Genomic DNA, 23,433 nt, shown 5'->3' with positions numbered 1-23,433 from the left:
AAGGCGTACTTCCGCTTGTCCCGCGGCCAGCTGTGCGCCAGGGCATCCGTGCCGAGGGGGCCCTCGGTCAGGGAGTACCAACGCGGGCAATAGGTGGTGTCCAGGGAGGCGAACAGGTCCACCTGTGCCTGCCCGAACTGCACCCAAATGAGCTGGACTGCGCGGGGGTGGAGCCGCCACTCTCCGCGGGGCGTCGACTGACGAGAGAGCGCATCGGCTGTCTGGTTCAGGTCGCCCGGGATGTGCGTGGCTAACAGAGACTTCGTCACCTGCTGGCTCCACAGGAGGAGGCGTCGGGCGAGTTGCGATAGCTGCCGTGAACGAATACCACCCTGTCGGTTGATATATGCCACGGCAGTCGTGCTGTCCGACCGGACCAGCACGTGCTTGTCCTGCACGAGGGGAAGGAACCTCCTCAGTGCAAGCAGCACCGCCAACAACTCTAGGCGATTGATATGCCAGCGCAGGCGGGGGCCCATCCAGAGACCCGACACTGCGTGCCCGTTGCACACAGCACCCCAACCCTGCAGGGAGGCGTCTGTCGTCACCACGACGCGCCTGGAAACCTGCCCAAGAGGGACCCCTGTCCGTAAAAAGGTCATTGAAGACCAAGGGGTTAGGGTGCGCCGGCAGAAGGGCGTGATCGTGACGCGCCTGTTGCCGGTGTGCCACGCACTCCAAGGAACTCTGCTCTGTAGCCAGTGCTGTAGCGGTCTCATGTGCATCAACCCGAGGGGGACCACCCCCGCCGAGGACGCCATGTGTCCCAGGAGCCTCTGAAAAAGTTTTAGCGGGACCGCTGGCTGCTGCCTGAAGTTCCTCAGGCAGGTCAGCACTGACTGGGCGCGCTCGGAAGAAAGACGTGCAGACATGGAGACAGAGTCGAGTTCCATGCCGAGGAAGAGGATGCTCTGCACAGGGGAGAGCTTGCTCTTCTCTCGGTTGATCTGTAACCCCAAATGGTCTAGGTGCCGGAGCACCAGGTCCCTGTGTGTACACAACAGATCTCGCAAGTGCGCCAAGATGAGCCAGTCGTCGAGATAGTTGAGTATGCGCACCCCCTGCTCCCTGAGGGGAGTGAGGGCGGCCTCCACGACCTTCGTAAAGACTCGAGGAGACAGGGACAGACCAAATGGGAGGACGCGGTACTGATATGGCTGTCCCTCGAAAGCGAACCGTAGGAACGGCCGGTGACGAGGGAGGATGGACACATGAAAGTACGCGTCCTTCAGGTCGATTGCCATGAACCAATCCTGACGCCTGACGGACGTCAGAATGCGCTTCTGCGTTAGCATCCTGAACGGCAGCTTGTGTAGGTGCTTGTTCAGGGTACGCAGGTCCAAGATGGGGCGCAGCCCGCCACTTTTCTATGGGACAATGAAAAACCCGGGGCTGTAAAACCCGGAGTACATCTCGGCCAGAGGGACGAGCTCGATCGCCCCCTTCGCCAGAAGGGTAGCGACCTCGGCCCGAAGCACGGGAGCATCTACCCCTCCCACTGAGGTGAAGAGGATGCCCCGAAACTTGGGTGGGCGCTTGGCGAACTGAATCGCATAGCCGAGACGGATCGTTCGCTCTAGCCACCGTGCTGGTCTGGGAAGAGCCAACCAGGCTCCCAGGTACCGAGACAGGGGGACCAGAGGTTCGATCTGAGTCATTGCCCCCGTGGGGGGTGGTTCGATGGCTGGCAGTACGGCTCCCTCGACGCGGGGGGGACCCCGGGGAGGAGAGCGTCTCTGCCGAGGTGCCTGTCGGGCGATATCGCGGCATACCGCACCGTCTGACTGAGGGTGCTGGTGGCCACTGAGAGTATACCCAACCGTGTGTCTCGCCGAAACACAACGTGGGGTTGCCGAGCACCGTCCTGCGGAGGGTGAGAGCGGCTGTGAAAAAGACCCAGGGAGAGAGACAGCTCTTTTCGTGAGAATGTGGGCACCAGGCCCTGAAAAGGGCCCGGCTGGTGTTGCTGGGACGGGGCAGGCACCGTCCCAATCCGACCCTCCAGCGATGTAGTTGCCTGGGTCGGGCCCGGTGAACTCGATCTCCCTGGGTTCACCCGTCAGGAACGCTTCTGCTTCCGCGGAGGTTGGTGACGGGATGGTGCTCTCCTCTTCGACGTCCTTCTCCGGGAGGCCGCCTGTGCAGGGGGCGCTGGGGCCGGAGTCTGAGTCGGAGAGGGGCGGGGCTGCTGGGAAGCAGACGCCGCGCGGGATCTCGACGGATGATAGGCGGCCGGGTCGCGGCGGGGCAGGATATGTTTAATCGCCTCCGTCTGCTTCTTTACAGTCGATAACTGCTGAGAGAAGTCCTCGACCGTATCACCAAACAGCCTACCCTGCGCGATGGGAGCGTAGAGAAAGCGTACCTTCTCAGCGTCCCGCATCTGCGCAAGGTTGAGCCAAAGGTGTCTCTCCTGGAACACCAGTGTGGACATCGTATGACCCAGGGCTCGCGCCGTCACCTTCGTCGCCTGAAGAGCGAGGTCAGTGGCAGTGCGGAGCTCCTGCATTAGCCCTGGGTCGGACTTTCCCTCGTGCAACTCCTTCAACGCCTTGGCCTGATGGACCTGCCGGATGGCCATGGCGTGAAGAGCCGAGGCAGCTTGACCCGCAGCGTTGTAAGCCCTCGACACCAGCGATGCCGAAAACTTACAAGCCTTGGAAGGGAGCCTTGGTCGACCCCTCCGGGTGACAGCTGTCTGCGGGTACAGGTGCACCGCGACTGCACGTTCCACCTGTGGGATGTCGACATAGCCCTTAGCTGCCCCGTCATCGAGGGAAGTCAGGGCGACCGAGCCAGTCTGACGTGCACACGCCAAAAAGGGGGCGTTCCAAGTCCGACTGAGCTCCTCATGCACCTCCGGGAAAAATGGTACCGGCGCCGACCGTGGCTTAGAGTCACGGCCGGTCCCGAGATACCACGTATCCAACCGCGAGCGTTGGGGGAGAGGCGGTGCGGTGCACTGCAGCCCAATACTCGCGGCGGCCCGGGAAAGCATGGCTGACATCTCGACGTCCGCTTCATCCTGAGCTCGACCCCCCAGGGGAGGAAGCTCCAAGGAATCGTCGGGGTCGGATGCCAGGAGGTCGCCCTCCGATGCTGCGAGCGACATCTCATCGTCGTCACGCCCCGTGTCCGAGTACGTGACGGAGGAACAAGGCGGCGTACCGCCTCTTCCGGGACGGTCAGACGAGCGAGGCTCACGGTAATTCCCCGATCACCCTCGGTGCTCGCCGAAGCGGACGGCAGGGCTGACGCCGCTGCTGCCGCAGATCGGGAAGCACTCGAGGTGGCGGCTGACTCTCGCAAGAATGCAGCTACCCGTGACCGCAACGTCTGAATTTCCATCCGCCCGCAGTGCGGGCAAGATGTATCCACAAACGCTGCCTCAGCGTGCTGGAGTCTCAGACACCTGAGGCAGACATCGTGTCCGTCCCCTTCCTCGATGAGTGCACCGCACCCACGAGCACAGCGGGACATGCCGCGCTGAAGAAATATTAAGCCCTGAAAAGGGCTCGCTCTTTAGAGAGACGCTTTGGCAGTTGCCGAGACGCCCAGGGGAAGTCACAGGAATCGGGACAGTCCGCTGCACCACGTCGTAAGACCAGCAACACGTAGATAATGTCTGCAGAGTCGTCAGCATCAGGATGCGAAGGCTCGGAAGAACAAAAGGTGAATGAATGCGGCACGCCGGCTCCCTTTTATACCCGGATATCCGGGGGCGGAGTCCGGCATGCAAATTTCATTCGCCAATTTTCATTGGCCTGTTCAAGTCAGTCAGAGAAGGTAGGTTCTCAAGTCAAACCCCATTCTGTCGACACAACGTCGAGAGACCGACAGAAAGGGAACAGAAGATAGCCTACATATGGTTCAAATTTATTTTATTAAGCTAAATATTTGTTATAGCTCCCCTTAATGCTCTTGTCTTTTCCTGCTTGTCTTTTTGTCCTTTTCAACCTCTCCAATCCTATCCAGCCTCACAGGTGATCGGCAGTGGCGGCGCCAGGGGGGGTCTTGGGGGGTCTCAAGACCCTTCCAAAAAACGCCTTGACCCCCCATTAGACCCCCCACCCCTTCCTGATTAAAAAATATTTTATATATGTCCTGGATAAAGATTTAAAAATTGTTCTCTTCAAACTACGCAGAACAATAATAATTAATAATTAATCGACATATAAAAAATATAAACATAAGAATCAAAGCGACGCCTCATGAACGTTGCTGTCGCTGCGCCTTGCGTCATTACGTTCAAGGCGGTGTCGCGAGCCCGCAAGAGCTGCCACGCACTTTTCTTGAAGCTAAAAATGGATCGTTTTGTAATACCTAAAAAGGGCGGAGGAGACAGGTGAGCAGATGAAAAGAAATGGCGCTTCATCGAGCACTAAACAGCGGGCACGGATGTTGGGAATCCTGACGGCGGAGAGCATTTAACTGGGGATTTAATCCATGGCCCAGCCGAGAAACCAAGACAGGCTCAACTAAAATCATACCCGCGTCGTTCTTTTGGATTGTAAATATGTTTTCTGTCATGAGTGTGGCCAGCGCTGCCGCGCGCATCACGTGCTTTGCGTAAGGCACCAAGTGATGAGGGGGCACCAAAAATAGCCTAATGAAAAACATTTTTTTAAATCTAATTTTATTTCATTAGGCTATAGAAAAATTATTAGGCAGGCACATTTCAGCCATGTATATTTAAAAAAACCGGCAGAACATTCCCATATCACCACCACCCGCAGCAGCGCCGGTTGATCGCGCGTGCGCCTGACGCAGTTTGACAGATGGTTGCCTAGGCAACTTATTTGGAAATGGCCCCGAAAAGACATTATAAGTCAAGATCAGAGAAAAGAAAGAAGAAGAAACTGCAAGATGATGCCCGTGCATCACATGCAGGTATGTCCATGTTTAATTAACTTAAATTCGGGAAATGTGGATGTGCTGCTACTAATTCTGTTTACTGAAGAAAAGTTTGCACTTTCAAATGTGTAGTGTGTGTTGGCTATTCTACATATGTTTACAAAGTCAGCAAAGCTGTGAAGATTTTACTTTCTCTATTTAGTGTTCCTAGGTTTTATACTGCGATGCTGCTATTGTGTTATTGGTATTGAGTTATATGTTTGGTAATAAAAAGTAAAACTGGCAAATTTCAGGGTGGGGGGAGGCATCATAATGGAATTATGCTTAGGGCACCAATATGGCTAGCAGCGGCACTGGGTGTGGCAATTAAAGTTCGAGCATATTGTTGGCAAACTACAATTGATTAATTAATTAAAAACAAAGTAGTTGATATGCTGTGTTGTTTTATTTGTTTAGTAGCATTAATATGCAGCTATTAGCCGTGTCCACTGTATTTTCTGTCGGTTTTCATGAGACCCCCCTTTAAATGACCAGGACCCCCCATTGACCCCCCAATCAAAATTGTCTGGAGCCGCCACTGGTGATCGGAGATGAGGATAGTACGTGCCGTGCCCTCCGCTTTGTTGCAATTCGCTGATTTTTATTTTTATCCTTTTTTCCTAATCAGTTTATCAGTTAATCAGTTAATCAGCACACACACACACACGGACACACGGACACACACACGGACACACACACACACACACATGGACACACACACACACACACACGGACACACACACACACACACACACACACACACACACACAGAGACACACACGGACACACACACACACACACACACACACGGACACACACACACACACGGACACACGGACACACACACACACACACACACACACACACAGAGACACACATGGACACACACACACACACACACACACACACACACACATGGACACACACACGGAGACACACACACACACACACACACACACACGGACACACACACACAGACACACACACACACACACGGACACACACACACACACACACACACACACGCGGACACACACGGACACACACACGGACACACACGGAGACACACATGGACACACACAGACACACACAGACACACACACACGGACACACACACACACACGGACACACACACACACACACAGACACACGGACACACACACGGACACACACACACACGCGGACACACACGGACACACACACGGACACACACGGAGACACACATGGACACACACAGACACACACAGACACACACACACGGACACACACACGGACACACGGACACACACACACACACACACGGACACACACACACACACACACGGACACACACACACACACACACGGACACACACACACACACACGGACACACGGACACACACACGGACACACACACACACGGACACACACACACGGACACACACACACACGGACACACACACACACACACACACGGACACACACACACACACACACACACACACGGACACACACACACACACACGGACACACGGACACACACACGGACACACACACACACGGACATGGCAAATTCCTTTGTGACCCTTTGATAATATATATAAAGTTTCTCAAGCTTATCTGTGTTTGTGTGCATGTAATTGTCGATTGTTTAAATAAAGTAGTTTTTCGTGATTTGTTGTTTCATGTACAGCTTCTTTGATGCAATGTAAATTGTAAAAGTGCTATAAAAATAAAACTGAATAGAACTAATTCTAGTAAGATTTTTGCTCCGACAGCTATACGTGCTTTAAACAGCTATACGTGCTCCTCTACATACAGTAGAGGAGAATCCGCTATTGTCTTACGCTCTTGCATTTGTTGTGTGCTTTGTGTTCTTTACAGTATTGTGATAAGTCTATATGTAATCTGCATTTGTTTTTGAATTGTATAGGCACCACAAATCAAGTGTGGACTGCACAGCTTTATTGTATTAGTAAATTACACTTTTAGATGTATTTAATGTGTCTGCTGTCACTCATGCTTTAGTGTTTTTTTGGAAGAGGACCTGTTAGAAACCACATACTGCTGTGCTGCATTAAAACATTCTGCACAAACACACTTCAGTGCAGTCGACTTTCTCAGCTTATTCAGGATCCACAAAACAACACATTTATTCCTTTTCCAGTGCCAAATATTGACATTAGACTACATGTTTTCATGGTTTGCTCGTGTGTGATGTGGTTTTCTGAAACTGTGGTGAGGAAGGCGGGATGAGAGCCGTGACGCGAGGCCGGTGGATTGAGTGATAGTTGGAATCAGCTGTGCGTGCACCGGTCCCTCATCTCTCACGGAGGAGATTGGGAGCTGAAAAGGAAGACCAGCAGGACTGTTGACGAGAGAGGACCGGGCCCGGACATTGTTAAGTTTATGTGTATGTTTTATGGCTGCCGGTCTTTACTTCCGTGTTTATTGTTTGTTTATTTGATTTAATTAAAGTCTTATTGTTTGAATGTCCACCGGTTCCCGCCTCCTTCCTTCCCGTCTACGAACTTTATTACAGAAACCTTTGTGTTATTTCAGATCTTCTCACTGAACTCAGTTGGATCTGTAACATACTTTCTTGCTCAACCAGTAACTTGTGATCATTCATCGTATAAACTCAACCGTTGTGAGAGATTTTGATTGACTCTTCACACAGACAGGTAAGAAAACATGAACTGATTTATCCATTTTTGTTGTTTATGTTTCTGTTTTTTTAAATGTTAAGTTGAGCCTAATTGTTCACAATTCCGTCATTATGACGTCTTGGCCACACTTTCCTACATGTCACAAAAATAGGACGAGCATACTTTCTACCTTTGTCTTGCTAGGTTGGGTGTCTCTCCCCTCTGTTTAACTGACATGTAACCACAAGTCACTTTGCTAACAAACATTCCTGCCCTGGGTTACGTACAAATCTTACAAAACCTGACAGAAATGCAATAAATGATTCCAGGACCAGAGAGTCTGAGAGGGACTGAAGGGGAGTATCATCTACTTTCAGAAAAACTAACCCACCATCTGCTTTAGTAGCAGTCGATGCAAATCCTACTATTAAATAACTCAGGATAACAAACTTTAAACTAATTATCATTTTATTTATGATTCATTTTCATCACACTGGATGTTTTTTCATGACAAAAGTGATAAATTAATAAAAACAAAAGCCTCATTTGACTACAGTAAACAAAGTGCTATGAGCTTCCATTCCAGTAAAAACTGTAATATTCCAGCTGATGGGCGCCAGAAGAATACTGTCAAAAAACATAACATTACATGTTTATCTTGTAAATTTGCAGACATTTTCGTCAATTTGACATTTTTGAAAGCATGAAAACATATGAAACATATGTTACAGTTTTTTACGATTGCTAAACGACAGTGAGCACAACTGCAGCTACATGTGCAAAACTCTAACTACAGTCTGCACTACAAACAGTCACCTGAGCTAAACTCTTCAGATCACCTGCACAACTCATTCAAAGCAACACAACTCTTAACACACGGCTCAGTGCAGACTCAGTGCATCCAAACACAATACACAACCTTCACTGAGATAACACACACTGTCACTCACAACACACTGAGAGGAAAAACACTAGCATCAAACACCAATACAGAAAATACTAACTTTTCATCTTTACAGTTTCAATAATTTCAGTGACTTCATACAAAGTCATATTTCTCCTCTTCCTCTTGTTGGTGTCAGCCTTTGGGTCCTGTTGTAAAAATATATTTTACAGTCAAACTTACTGTCATATATATCTGTGTAAATATTCTATACTGTAATTTGCAATACAAAATAAATTCCTGTAATGTTTTCATTTACTGTAAGGATGTGACTCTCAGCTGTTTGTAGGATGGAAAATCCGACTTACAGATGCCACTGTGGATCTTTGCAGATTGTGTTGCACCCTCAACCCTTCCTCTCTCAATGAGAGACCATGATTCACCACAGGGTCTATAAGTGAAGCCCTTATTTCATCTGAAATAACAGATCTGTGTCTTCTGTGTCTTCCTCCACGCATCTGCCCTCTCCCGAACCCGTCTTCCTTGTTCCATTTCCAAAATTAGTCTTTCTGAGCTCTACCTATATATATATATATGTCTGTGTGTTCACTCAAAAATCTAAAACAAGACACCTGCTTAGCCTTTCAGCTGAAATTGCAACCAGCAGTGTTTGAAAGGCACAAGGCTATTCTGTCTATTCTGTTTTGAATGTGTGCTTCACAGTTTTGACAGCAGTGTGTTAGCATTTGAACAAAGTGCTGTAAATCCACAGTGTTGTGCAGGTCGTGGTTAAAGTCGTGGGATAAGTGTGTAGAGTTTTGAAAACTGTGTCCAAGCAATGAAAACCGAACTAGAGTTTGGTCCACATGAACTGCTGCTGTGCAGACTGTAGTTAGAGTTTTGCACATGTGACTCCAGTTGTGCCCGCTGTCGTTTAGCTATCGAAAAAAACTGTAAAAAAAAACGCTCCTCATACTTGCAGTTTTTTACAGTATTTTTGACAACTACTGGGGAAATACTTGGTCAAAAATACCATCAGAAACAATCTCTTGTGCGGTCGGAGGCTCGTTGAATAGCAACAAAATCCCTTGCTTACATCTGCTGTGTATTTCATACGTGACTGTTACTATAAACGTGAACGTCTATGACAAAGAGAAGACAATTCCATTCAATCAAATTCTATTTATAAATAGCTTTTCACTATTTCCATTGTTGCGGAGCAGCTTTTCCATAGATCAAAATCAAAAAAGGGAAAAATCTAAGACAGTGTATGGTATTAAGATACATAGTATCATTGCAGGTTTTTCTCTATGTGATGTCGACTGATGTCTATGCGATCTGATATGTGATGGCAAACGGGATTCAAGCTCAAGATGATAAGAAGCTCTACACCACTAGTTAGTGAACATGTGAATTAGTGTAAATAGACACTCTGCTTATTATTGTCTGATCTTTGGTTTACCTCGTCTTATTCGTGTCTCTCTGATACACGGCTAATAACTAAAGGATATTGTGGGGAACACTTTTAGGGTGAAGTGCACATGTGGTTTGCAGGCTAACCCTTAGGAAAACAAACATGGTTCCGCCGATAGTAATCAATAGATGTTAGTGGTCTCGTGGTCTTTGCACTTGTCTGCTGCGTGCGCTAGTTGTTATTGTTAATGTGTGTCATTATGATTCTTTCTGTTATTGTGTGTCTTTCATCATTTGGTCCCTGAAGGAACGCTGTTTCATCCACTGTGTACTACTCGGCTGTATGTGGTTAAAATAACAATAAAGACTTGAACCTTGACTTCAAATGTATTGAAGCAGGTGGAATCACTGGAAACCCAACACGAGCAGAGAGATAATCAAAAGATTGATTGTAATGTCTGATAATCAGACTGAGTTTGTAAAACATTCTCTGGAGTGAGTGTCTGATGCTGCTGTTTGACGCACAACACCGAAGATGATTTGTGACCCCTGAGCCTTCATTAAAACTCGTTCAGATCCTTTAAACCTAAATTCCTTCATGAGATCGCCAGAGGAAATCTCGTATTGCGATAAACGCGTGTATCCCAGCGGCACGAGCGTCTGAATGCGGCGCTGCTAAACGCGCGCTTGTCTGAGAGCGCGAGACTCCAGTGTTGTCCCCGAGCACCAGACGAGATCTTCTGAAGAGCATCAGAGTTTTCCCCGAGCAGCACACGAGATCTTCTGAAGAGCATCCGTTTCCTGAAGCCCATTCTCCAGACGTGACGCTCGCTAGCGACGGAGGATGAAACGCACGCACGTGTACAGCAGCGCGTACATGCAGCAGCACGCAGTGTTCTCTTTCAGGTAGTCTTCTGGGCATTGTCGTTTTGGGTTTGATTTTTCGAGTCGTTACACTCAAAGGAAGCCGGCGCTTCAAAAGGCCTCTGGAGTCTCCGAGCGCGGCGCGCTGTCTGCACGAGGCGTTTACTGTAGGCCTACAACCGTTCACAGAAGGATCTGCACTGACACACACACACATTACAAACCGGAAACCGCACAGCCTGATCATTGACTGACTCATCGCACTTTAACCGTGATAATGAGCATTAGTCCTTTAATAAAATCATGGTTAAAGGGATAGTTCGGCCAAAAAAGAAAATTCTGTCATCATCGTCTCACAATACTTAAGTTAATTAGTTAATTAAGGATAGTAAATTTTTTTTGGGGGGGAAAAAAGAGTAGATTAATGGTGTGCTATCTTTCTTTATGTTCTCCTGGAGGGTGTGCTCTTTCCTCTTGGCTTTTATTGTCTACAATAATGAGTTTTGTTGGAGCACTTTGACTGTTTACTGAAGTTCACTGATGACTCTGTCACTGTGAGCCTTGTAGAAGATGAAGAGACGTCTTGTGGTTCTGCGATGGAGGATTTGATCTCTTGTGTTGAATCAAGTCTTATAGAAAGTCCCCACTACAAGACGTTTTGAGGTGGGGATTAGTCTCGTAATATACAATTTATACAAAACACACAAAATATTGGATCATAATATGCTATTTATTAAAAACAGACTTCTTTTTCTGTATTTTGAGTCGAATCAAAAGCAGCACAGAATATAGTCACGTGATGTGCCCAGTGTGAAACAACTCAAGACAACATTACACTGAATGACCAGGAACAGAGTGACAGTCTGGACCCGGAGAGATGGAGATCAGCTGTGAATAGACATGATGTGCGTGTGACTTCATGTTTGATTCTCTACAGAAGTAAGCAGGACTTTTCTGAGATGAAAATGTTGAAGTGCATTCATTGATTCTATTAGATGAGTTTATAATGATTCACCTCACCAGCTGTGCTGTCACACTCACAGCCACCAGAGGGCAACACACTCCACCAAACACTGCTCTACACTTTAGAGACTTTAAGAGAGTCTGTCTCTATACACAGAGACAAAGAGAGCCCTGTGAGATATATGTGGTTAATTCAACACTTAAAAAACAAACAAAAGAAATCTATAAAGATCTAAACACACAAAACTGTACACAGATACAAGATTGCATTTCTCGCAATATACAAATATATAGGATCATAATATGCTTTTTATTAAAAATAGACTTTTTTTTCTGTATTTTAAGTATTTTGATCAATGTAGGCTTGGTGAACACAAATGACTTTTAAACAGTAGTGTACGTCCAACAGAATATTTCCAGCATTATTTACCAATGTAGGATTTACTATTTTCCCAAAAAACAACTGGAGGATTGAAATTTTGTGATAACAATTTTTGATTTTAGAAAAGATTTAGTTTATTAGACAGCCGCACACACACATGCAAACACATTTGGGTACAAAACACATCTTTCTGCTCATCCGTCATTATTATGTGTTGAAACTGAGATTCATTTGAGTTTGATTCAAATCATAAAACACATGTATGTTGCTGACTTGCGTTAAATGAACTCAATCTACACTCCATAAACTATAATGACGAAGCACATTTCATAAGTTACTCGCTTAAACTTGCTTAACGCACCTTTGCAGTCTTTCTGGGTTTTGCACATCTGCATTTGGATATTATCTGCCATCCTCAGATCCCTTCAAACTCTGTCAGCTTGGATGGAGGTCATCAGTCTACAGACATTTTCAGGTTTCTACAGATGTGTTCAGTTGGGTTCAAGGCCACACAAGTCACTCTTGCATTGTCCTGTTGGAGAACAAACAGTCTGGCCAGTCCGAGGTTCTGAATGTGCTGGAGCAGGTTTTCAGTAACCCTGTATATGGTGTTCTTCCCCCTCGACAGAGAAACACCCCGCCATCACCACGCTGTTACCACCACACTTTACTTTTGAGATGAGATTGTGTAGGTGACTGCTTTCATCCAGACATGATGATCACATGATTCATCAGACCAGAGAATCTTGATCTGACAAAGATTTTTTGAAGTGTTTTAGATCGGCAGGAACTGCGTGTGTTTCCTCCGCTTTAAAGCATATATGTATAATAGATTATAGACGGTTTCATCTTAACAACATAAACAAACGTTACTGCGCATGCACACGTTTGTGACCCCAACCGAACGTCCGTTACAAGTTCACACATTGTAATATCTCATGAATACACTTTGTCTTTTTCATTTGGTTCTCATTCTTTAAAACAACATTTAATGTATTACAACACACATTATGAATGCATCATACCCTTTATAATGCATTAAACATAAGGGCTTTAAGTGTTATCCTAACTTCTATAAATGATTAATGGAGGCTACACGCTTCTGTAAACCTTCCACACAGCTCCTCAGATCTGTCTTGATATTATAACGTCTCAGAGCTCTACTGAAGGTCTTTTGACCTCATGGCTGGATTTGGATTGAGAGGTGTGTGTGTGTGTGTGTCTTCACTGGAAGTGTAGGAACATCAGCAAGCAAAACCAGAAGGATTCTGAGCTCAACTTCACGTGTCCCAGAAAACGAGATGAATAATGATGCAATGTACTTATTTAAGGTTTTTTTTCATCAATTTGTTACTAATCTGTTTTTTTGCTCCTTCATTATGGTGTATAGAATGTAGATTGAAATAGAAAAGTCATCTGTATTAGTTTAACACAAGGCAACAACATAACAAAATAAGAATGAAGTGGGTTGAAGACTTCATAAGCACTCATTGACATTTATAATTATAACAAAGTCAAGTTGATATAATTGAGATTTATTGTGTCACAAGCAGGTGAATCTTTGACAGAATCATTTTGTGTTATTCACAGTTTCTGTGTGTCTGTGAAATCTTCTGATGCTCTTTTAACAGCTTCTGTAGCGACTTCATGAAGTGAGAAGAGCGCTGAACACCGCTGGTTCCTGCTCACACTCGTCCATACCACAACATAGACGTAAGAAATATCGTCCACCAAACCAATGAAAGCATCAGACATTAGATCTGAGGTGGAACTCGTTTACAGACGATAACATTCAGTGGTCAGATTCTCATGTGTGACCCGGTGTTGTCCGGTGAAGCTCACCCTCCGTGTGTGTGAATCGGCACTAAACGCTCATCCAGCAGCACATGTGAAGAACACAACGCTCGGGCAGATGGTGAACGGGTACCAGAGCCACCGCAGGAGCCGATCCCTCCAGAACCTTCCTCAGACGCCTCTCAAACCCTACAGAGAAAAGCACAATCACTTTAAGATCACATGAAACACGTTCAGATTCAAGCCTCCCCTGAACCCCTGACCGCTCCAACATTCCTGAAGTATTGACTTGAGCTTGACAGCTGCTCACATAACACACGAGCATATGTCTGCACGTCACCAAACACGTCTGTATTCACAGAGGAGTAGAAAATCTTTAGTTAGCCATTAGCAACAGATTAGCAGTTTGTCCGTCGCTCCGGTGCAATTGATCCGGAGGTCTGTAAGCACGACAGGGAATTCAACTTTCTCTCATGTCCACTTCAGTCAACAAATCATCTCATTAGACACACACACATACACACACACACACACACAATGCTCGATGACTTTGCTTTGGGTTGTCAACACGCTGTCTTTTGGGATGTGATCACGTGACCTTTTTAACTCCAATCACACACAAGAATTTGAAATGGACCGTTTTAAACATGTTTCTTTGAAGAAAGAGATGATCAGACGAATGAGAAGTTGTGAAGGTGAAATGTCTTTCAGTAAGAACACGCTCAGCGTGCCGGAGAGATGGCGTGTTGAGTAATCGAGTCGAGCGTGAATACAAAACCAATCTTTCATCTTTGTGTTATACAGCCTGTGGATCTCTGCTTTTAACATCATCAGATCAACGGTGGACAACAGCGCTGTCCAATGAAACGACTGCATGACACCGTAACCTTCATCAGTCCATCAAACGCACCTTCATGTCACGTCTGGCGTTTTAAAGGGACGCTCATCCATTAATGAAGTGACATTCACTCGGTTCTGCCACAAAACAAAAGACTCAAAGAAGCCGACAGTGAATGGAGTTCAAGAGAACATTTCTCTACATGTTCCATTGATCAACTTCAGTCATTTATCAACTGATAATGAGCATCTGATGGATTTATCCAGATCAGCTGATGACAAACTCATTTAACATAAAGTCCAGTGATGGAAGAACTTCACATTTGACCTGCAGAACACTGACCACACGTCTACAACAGACACTTTCATTTAAAGAAAGTGAAACACACAAACATGAGCATCAGCAGTTTAAGAGTAAACCTGTTTGGATTGTATGAGTTGGACTGAAACATGAGGTCACTCACAGTGAGATCTGTGTTCATCGGCTCATGAAGGACTGAGATGAGAGAACAGAGCAGAATACCATCACAGGATTATATGATGCTCTTCTAACCCTGATCCCACTGCACTTACATATGTAGACAATATATGAAGACTTTAGTTACAAAATGAGATCACTTGTGTGTTTTATTGTGTCAGCTGTATTTGGATTTGATCCATGAAAATAGGTCCAAAACTCTGAGACTGAATCATGTAGAGTCTTAAACAAAGACACGTTTATGAAGAAGGAATGCGTTTGTTTTCTTAAACGCAGGAACATTCAAAAGAGGATGTCTCTCTCTCTCTCTCTCTCTCTCTCTCTCTCTCTCTCTCTCTCAATATTTTAGATATTTGTAAAACTTTTAATTTAGGAGTTGGATTAGTTGCCCTAGATCAGGAAAAGGCTTTTGATCACAGTTATTTATTCAATTTACTTAAAGTTTTTGGGTTTGGGGAAGGTTTTTTAAATTGGATACAAGTCCTTTATGTTGGAGCTTCGTGTATGGTTAAAGAGGGGGGGGGGCGGTTTGAGTAAACCAATTTCTGTCCAAAGAGGAATACGGCAAGGTTGTCCGTTGTCTGGTTTGTTGTACAGTATTGCTATTGAACCTCTACTAATTTAATTTAAGAAAGACTTTATGTGGGTTTTCAATACCAAATGTGATTCAGAATACAAATGTCTCTATTACTGCTTATGCTGATGATGTAACTGTGTTGGTTAGTGGTGGGCAAGATATTACTGCTCTGTCTGAAGTCCTTCATTTATATGAGAAGGCTTCATCAGCAAAGGTAAACTGGGACAAAAGTGAGGCTTTTAATAAAAAATTAGGAGTTCATTTTGGCTCAAATGACTTTCATAAGTTAAATTGGGAGGGTGTTATGGAGAAAGTATGCACCCGATTGTCTCGCTGGACATGGTTGCTACCCAAACTATCCTACAGGGGGAGAGTCTTGATTGCCAATAACTTGGTGGCTTCCACATTGTGGCACAGATTGAATGTGTTACAACCACCAGTTGAACTAGTGCAAGAAGTTCAAAGAACGTTGGTCAACTTTTTCTGGTCCGGACAACATTGGTGCGTTCCTCTGTACTGTCTCTTCCGACACAAGAAGGAGGCCACAGTTTGGTGGATGTCCGGGGCAGGCTAATGACATTTCGTTTACAAGCTGCCCAGAGACTATTATACAACAATGATAGTGCTTGGTTTGACACCGCAGTGGTACTTTTGAGAAGAGCTGGTGGAATGGGACTTGACAAGCATTTGTTTCTGATGAAGCCAGGAGAGACTGAGCTCACAGATCTTACTCCTTTCTACAAATCTGTTCTGGAAGCCTGGAAAGTTTTTACATTTTCAAGATCACCTGAAGCTCCTGCTGGGATGTGGCTGTTAGAGGAGCCTAACTCTTTCTTGCCTTCAAGACTTTTATCCTCAGCCTTTCTGCGTGCACGTCTACTGTCTGCTGGGTGCACAAAGCTGGGTCATATACTACACACCAGTCTGGAATCATTGGGCAGGGAAACTGGAGTCATTTCAACACGAATATTGCAGAAGCTCACCACATAGGTGATTGGAGAACTGGACTTTAACTATCGTCCTTTTCTGGACAATCCAGCGTTAACAGATGAATGGAGAAGTGGATGTGAGTATTGTTTTCCTTCTCTGACTGTAAGAGCTGCGGTGGGGGACTGGCAGGAAGACGGGAGAGGTCTACTGTCTTTCAGAACTCCACAAATGGATGGATTTGAGCTGGTGGGAAAGAAAGCCCTTTATGTCACCTGTGTAAAAGATTTACATTCTTTGACTGGGGTTCTTTCGACGAAATGGACAGAGGTCTTTGGCACTAACTCTTCCCCTAATGGGAGAATCCTGTACAAGCGTCCGATTGACCAGCGGACGGGTGACCTCCAGTGGAGGATTGTACATGGATGCATAGCTACAAACAGGCTTTGTTCTCCTTGTTAACAGAGTGGGTTACATCTTTGGGTGAAACTTTTTCCTTTCAGTTGTTCATCTTTGGTCCAAAGTACACCGTTGAGCAAAAGAATGTTTTGGTTTTACTTAATTTTCTTTTCGGTAATGCAAAATTAGCCATCTGGAAAACTAGAAAAAATAAGATATCAGGTCAAGGTGCAGTAAATCCAATTTTCATGTTTTTGGGCCTAGTGGGTTCTCGTCTCAGAGTGGAATATGCGTACTATAAATTAGTCGGGCGTATAGAGCGTTTTATGGAAATTTGGGGGATAAACCATGTTTTATGTACAATTTATGAAGATGAATTGCTTTGAAATGGTAATGCTTATTTATTTATTTGTTGTGATGATGAATGATTGTTATCATCATCATCATATTCTATTGAACAAATATGTTTGTTTATAATTGTTGTTAAAATAAAAGTGTCTTAATTCTCCCTCTCTCTCTGTCTCTCTCTGTCTCTCTGTCTCTCTGTCTCTCTGTCTCTCTCTCTCTCAATTAGTGAATTTTATATTAGGTCAAGCAAAATTAGCTATCTATTCAAGTAGGAAAAATAAGATTGAGCAAAGGCTGGGACATAACGTTAATGTGTTGTTTTCGACCCTTATAAAGTCAAGAGTGTTGATTGATTTTAATTTGTATAAATCCATGGATGATATTACCTTTTTTGAACGAAAATGGTGCAGCAAAGGAGCATTGTGTTCTATGTTCTATGAGGATGAATTATTTTTCTCACTTTTTCTGTAGATTTCTTTTGTGATAACTTATACCTTGTGAATTGTTTTATGTAGATCAGCCTGTAATAAAGAGTATTGTAACTCTCTCTCGCCGTAAACGATAAAGTTATTAAATAAACACACAGGGGAAAACTGTGTATTTGCATGTATCACATGTTCACTGTTGTTTGTGTAGATATAAGGAGAGAAACAAAGCTACAAAACATGATACCGCAGTTTAATTTCACAGTATTATTCACAGCAGACAATGAAACAGACCGCTCTGTAATCTCCTGCTGTATATTAACACATTAGCTGTAATACTGACAGACATCTCACTTTCCCAGCATGCACTGCAGGATGATGAAATACCTCTCTTAATATCAGAGTGAGATGTTTGGTTTAAGAGCGAGTGAGATGCTGCTGTACCTGTGGCGATCTCTGTGAGCGTCGTGTTGTGGCTCTGATAGAAAACTCTGGCACACAGCGCTGAGAGATTCTTCTCGGTCTTCTCAAGAGCGTTCTGGACTGAAGACACCAGAGCATCCACAATGTCCTCTGCTCTCGTCAGCTCGGCCGCTGGGTGTTTAAAACACAAAGACACAGATGCGGTGGCATATCGGCCGCAGCTGGACTGCAGTACATCGCACTCAATGGTGCCGCCCGCTATCTGTGATGTCACGTGACAGGAAGTTCTGTCGCTGGGTTCATCCAGGACAGCTATGACATGCGGCTCAACTGCGGCTCCTCGAGGTAAAGACGACACCACAGCGACGCTGGTTTGAATCTGAGCTTCCAGCTGTGAGCAGACAAACAGAGACACATCAACTCGATTCATAGACAGCAGCCTAACCAAACTATTACCTACATTGCTCATAATCTCTCGGCGGCACAAAGAGCACGGCTTCATTCCACAGTCCAACCCAGATTCTGATTGTCGCTTTAAAGGTCAGCCAGTAAAACATCTCACTTTGTATTAAACAGAACAACAAAATATACAATATCTTTTCCTATTATGGTGGTGGATGATGTCACAGAGATGAACATTTCAACATTCTTACAAATATCTTTCTTTGTGTTGAACAGAACAAAGACATTTATACACGTTTGAAACGACCTGACGGCGTGTAAATGAGGACAGAAATGTCTTTTTATCTCTTTAAGACTGCTTGTTGCGATGCATTCTGGGCAGTTCAGAGGTATCGTCTCACAAAATCATGTCTGGCTCTTTGCTCTTGAACAACTGCAAACTCTCCGATCCGGTTCGCAGGGTTTTTTCCTAAAGTTTTAGGTAACTTTCAGCTGCTCAGAATGGCAAAGCAACAAAAACCCGGCAAACCACTTCAGTCTGGTTTAAATGGGTTTGGAGCTGTTGAGAAACATATAAGTACACCTTGATAAGTATTTCATCAATTGATCATCTAACACGCGATGTTTCGAAGTGATTCCATTTATTAGAAAGCTTCAGTGATGGCTTTAAATGATGTAATCTACAGAGTTCAGATGTTTTCTCTCGGCCGGCGTCTGCTCACGCGCTCCATTATCACCCCTCCGCTGGTCCGGCTCGATGCGGTCCTCACACAAAACCGGGTGACACTCGTCTGCTAATGGGGGGTAAATGAGCGTTTTATAGCGCCGCCGTTTTGTTGTGCTGTCAATAAGAGCAAAAACACTTAACCCTCTTTTCAATTGGCTGGATCAATTTTCACCCACTCACACATCCCACTGCAGGAGAGGAGCGTAATGACGGGTTACATACACTTTATTTAGAAATTCACTCAAAAGCGCAGAGGGATAAATCACACTCGCCGTCGCTCCACTTACATCCAGATTAAACCAGCGTCTCTGATTGTGTGCGAGTAAACAATACGCAGAGCAATCCACGCGAGATTAGCACTTAGCAGCAGCGAGGGGTCGTAATGAAGGGGGTGTGAAGGCAGCTCAACACTTGTTAATCGCTCTGAGGGCCAGTAATAAGGCTGATGTGGGATCCAGAGGGGTTTGTTTGATGCATTTATCCGTGGACCCCGTGACCCCAACATTCAGACTCTCAGCGTGATGCACAAACGCATCGGCCGTCTCTCCATCGAGGGTCAAGACCCCCCGAAACCCTCCAAATAAACCGCCATCTTCATTACAGGTCCACACGCATGTGTCTCATCACGTGACAGAACGAGGCTGTTTAATACACGAACAACACGTGTTACATGTTCAAGAGACAGTTCGGTCAGAAATCTCAATCATTTACTATCTCTCATGTCTTTCTTCAGGGGAACACAACGGAAGGTACTTTGAGTCAATGCAGTTCAGTGTTGTGTTCTGAGAGACCTTTGGTTCGGCATGACATGAAGAGGAATAAATGATGAAGGAATACTTTATTTTGGCAGAACTGTCATATTCATAATCTAAATCAAAAGTGGCTCACGTGATGAAATGAAATATATTTTGTCTTTACAGATTTTCTGTAGTGTGTCCAAACCCTTTACTCTTTACTACAAAATAAACTCTGATCCACAAATAAATGCCATTTAAAACATTTGTAAGTCTCTCTTTATATTTGTCAACGCATTTGATTCGATTATATTTGTGAACCTTCATTTCCGAGCACCGTCTAACATGATCTGCTTTCTTTGCATTTATAAATTCATGAAATGTTGGTGAAACTCTCATCTTTTATCCGTTGATTTGACTTCATACTTCTTCTCTGATGTCATATTAGTGCTGTTGGCATCATTTGCAGTTGAAATGTCCCGATCTCAGTCTTCGTTCAGCAGCGGGACGGAGGTTACTGCATTGCAGGAGGGTTTCTCTCAGGTCCTGTAGGTCTCTGGAGTGGAACAGTAAACACGGTAATAAGAAGCGGGTCTGAAGTGTGTGTCAGCGGTGTGCTCATTTTCAGCTCAGCGTGAGACGGATCTCTGTGTGTTTGTGCGTTGGGCCGTGACTCCCACTGTCCTCACTTACTGCACGCCTCCACACCACCCAACCTCACAACATCACTTACTGTCCGTCTGGACCAACGCTTCACGTGACGCAACAAATTTCAACGCCTTAGGACTTCAGTACACACCGGGACCATAATCGCACGCACGTATCGCCAGCGTTTTTCTTGATGTTTTCCGGCGTTCATACCCAAACCGCACCCGTCCTGCATCTCTCACGGAGGAGACCGGGAGCTTAAAAGGACGACCGGCAGGACTGTTGACGAGAGAGGACTGGACATTGTGTTAAGTTGTGTTTGTTTTATGGCCGGCAGTAGACCGTGAGGTGGCTGCCGGTCTTTACTTCCGTGTTTATTGTTTCTTTAATGAAAGACCACACACATCATTTGAATGATGACAGAAGTTTGTGTAAAGTTGATTGTAAAGTGAGATGTTAATGCTGTAGAAACAGCAGAGATTCGTGTCTCACGTGTCAATATGAATCCCGTGATGAGAAATGACCCACAACGAGTGAATAATAACGTGACTCATTACCAACAGAGTGAACTTGAGAACATCTTTCAAAGTTTGTAAGCGCACAGACGTGTGAGAGGTTAAACGCTCCACGTGACGCCAATAAACCTTGAAACTCCCTCATCATCATCATCATCACACAGCGGATTCTAAACGCTTGAGAGTGTTTACAGATGACCTGCTATCATCACATCATACACCTGAACACATCTCTAAAACACCGGAAAACATCATAAACGTTTCATCCATAAATCAAGAAAATATTCACACAGACACATGACGTGTGATGTGTAAACACAAGCAGACAATGAGAAGAATGAAAGTGAGCAGGTTTAGTTGAATATAAGTGTTAATATATCATGTCATGGTATATTGGGATAATATTAATGTACATTTCTTTTTTATACAGTTATTATAGTTTTATTAATCATTTTAATTAGCTTTTATTTTCAGACTTTCAGACAATTTTGTCAATTTATTTGTTGATTTATAATGTTGCTATATAAGATTGATTCGTTTTTATTTTAGATTTTGTGTATTATTAACATTTTAGTGCTTTAAACTAAAGATTTTTCCTCAAGTTAAGTTCTTCCAGTCATTTTTAGGTCAATATTTGATTTGATAGTGAACTAAAATAACCTTTAAAACATTATTAGAGATCTTTGACGTCACATGATGATTTCATCAATTACACATTTACAATAACGGTTAAAGAAGCAAATGTGTTTATTTTTAAGTGATGAATAAATAATAAATCATCTAAACCGAGGGAGTTTTGAACATCTTCATAATGCACACATGATGTGATCAATGGAAGTGTTGACGACATGAACAGATCTCTCAGGACTCATGTGAAGTCAGAGATCAGAGAGACAGACGGGTGGCCCGCGGGGGGGACGGATAAGCCGCTCACAGAGCTCCGGTGCGGGGGGGACGACGACGACATCTGCCTCCATATCATTACACACATTCTCACAATATCAACTTTTCATGAGTCTGATCCCGTGAGTTCACTTTCAGCTACAAACCAACAGTTTATATTCATGAGGAGATTTTCATCAATTAACATTTAAATACTGTAGAAGACATGTGGGGATTATCAGACTTTCTCAAATTCATGTCAAATGATACGATACTGACTATTCACATGAAAACATGTTGATAAAGTGACTAAGATTATATTGTATAATGTGATTCTCTTCTGTGGATAAAAATGCTGCCACCAAATTTTGGAAAAATAATGTTCAGTCATGTGACCCAATCAGCCCAAATCTGAGCCATTCAATATATTGTTTGTTTACTATATTTTATTACAAATAAAACCTTGTTAATAAAAATGTTAATGTATAAATATAATTTATAATCATTTACTTAAAATTCTCATGTCCATTGTCTCCAATATCATCTTCAAATTTTAAAGATGATAAAAGACCTTTGGAATTTCATCCTTGATCTTTCTTTTACTGGAGCTCTGAACATTCACATCATTTTGTTCTGTAAGTGAATATTGTGTGTCTTTTAAAATCGGACTAAACAAGCAAAAGAGGCGAAAGCAACATACAACCTAAACTCAAAAGAAGAGAAAAGAGAAGCGAGACTCATTTGAGAGATCAGATCTCCTGTGAGGAAACGAATGAACATGCTGAGATGATGAAACTCACCCGGATGCTGTGGAGTTTTCTCCTCCAGGCGGTCATGACGGTGGCGATGTGTTTACGGTGTGTGACGTATATGTGAATGTGAATCACGTGATTGAGCGTGAGGTTTGCATCCATGGCGTTCAGAACTTTCTCCACATGACTGAAACAGAGTCGAGCCTGAAGAGCCACACATCCGCTCACCAGCTGGAGGGTACAGGGTACAAGAGCGATCTGTCCCGCACACAACACAACTTCATCCACCTGAAACACATCACACATCTCATAACCACACAATAACACAAATGCTGTGAATACAGAACATTCAAAATACACCAAAACCAAGCGCTTTTCTTCTGGCAGGTGACGCGAGTCAAGCTTGGATCATCCGATCACATCAGTTGCAGTGAATCAACGTTAACCAACAGTCACACAATACACACTAGACTGCGTCCTGTTGAAGTTTCCTTCCTCTGCTCCTAATCGTGCCGCTCCTAAAACCCACCTCCATCCCC

The 23,433-nt window shown here is 44.6% G+C and overlaps 1 protein-coding gene across 3 annotated transcripts in view; it reads right to left on the bottom strand.

The window, feature by feature from the left end:
• Window positions 1–13,546: 13,546 nt before the first annotated feature.
• Window positions 13,547–23,433, bottom strand: part of dph6 (diphthamine biosynthesis 6) — a 35,794-nt gene continuing 25,907 nt past the window's right edge. The window contains exons 13-15 of one of the 3 annotated variants that reach the window (XM_079459145.1): window positions 22,943–23,182; window positions 18,256–18,625; window positions 13,547–14,009 (exon numbers count right to left, since the gene is read on the bottom strand). In XM_079459145.1, coding sequence (XP_079315271.1) covers window positions 13,891–14,009; window positions 18,256–18,625; window positions 22,943–23,182 — 729 coding nt within the window. In that variant the 3' untranslated portion in view covers window positions 13,547–13,890. Of the gene's footprint in view, window positions 14,010–18,255; window positions 20,654–22,942; window positions 23,183–23,433 lie in introns of all 3 variants that reach the window. The other 2 variants (XR_013786817.1, XM_079459146.1) reach the window with 2 other exon arrangements.

Source organism: Barbatula barbatula (genome assembly GCF_947034865.1).
Source record: "Barbatula barbatula genome assembly, chromosome: 6".
Lineage (NCBI taxonomy): Eukaryota > Metazoa > Chordata > Actinopteri > Cypriniformes > Nemacheilidae > Barbatula > Barbatula barbatula.
Note: the sequence above shows the minus strand (reverse complement) of the source record. Positions and strands in the feature narration are given on the sequence as shown.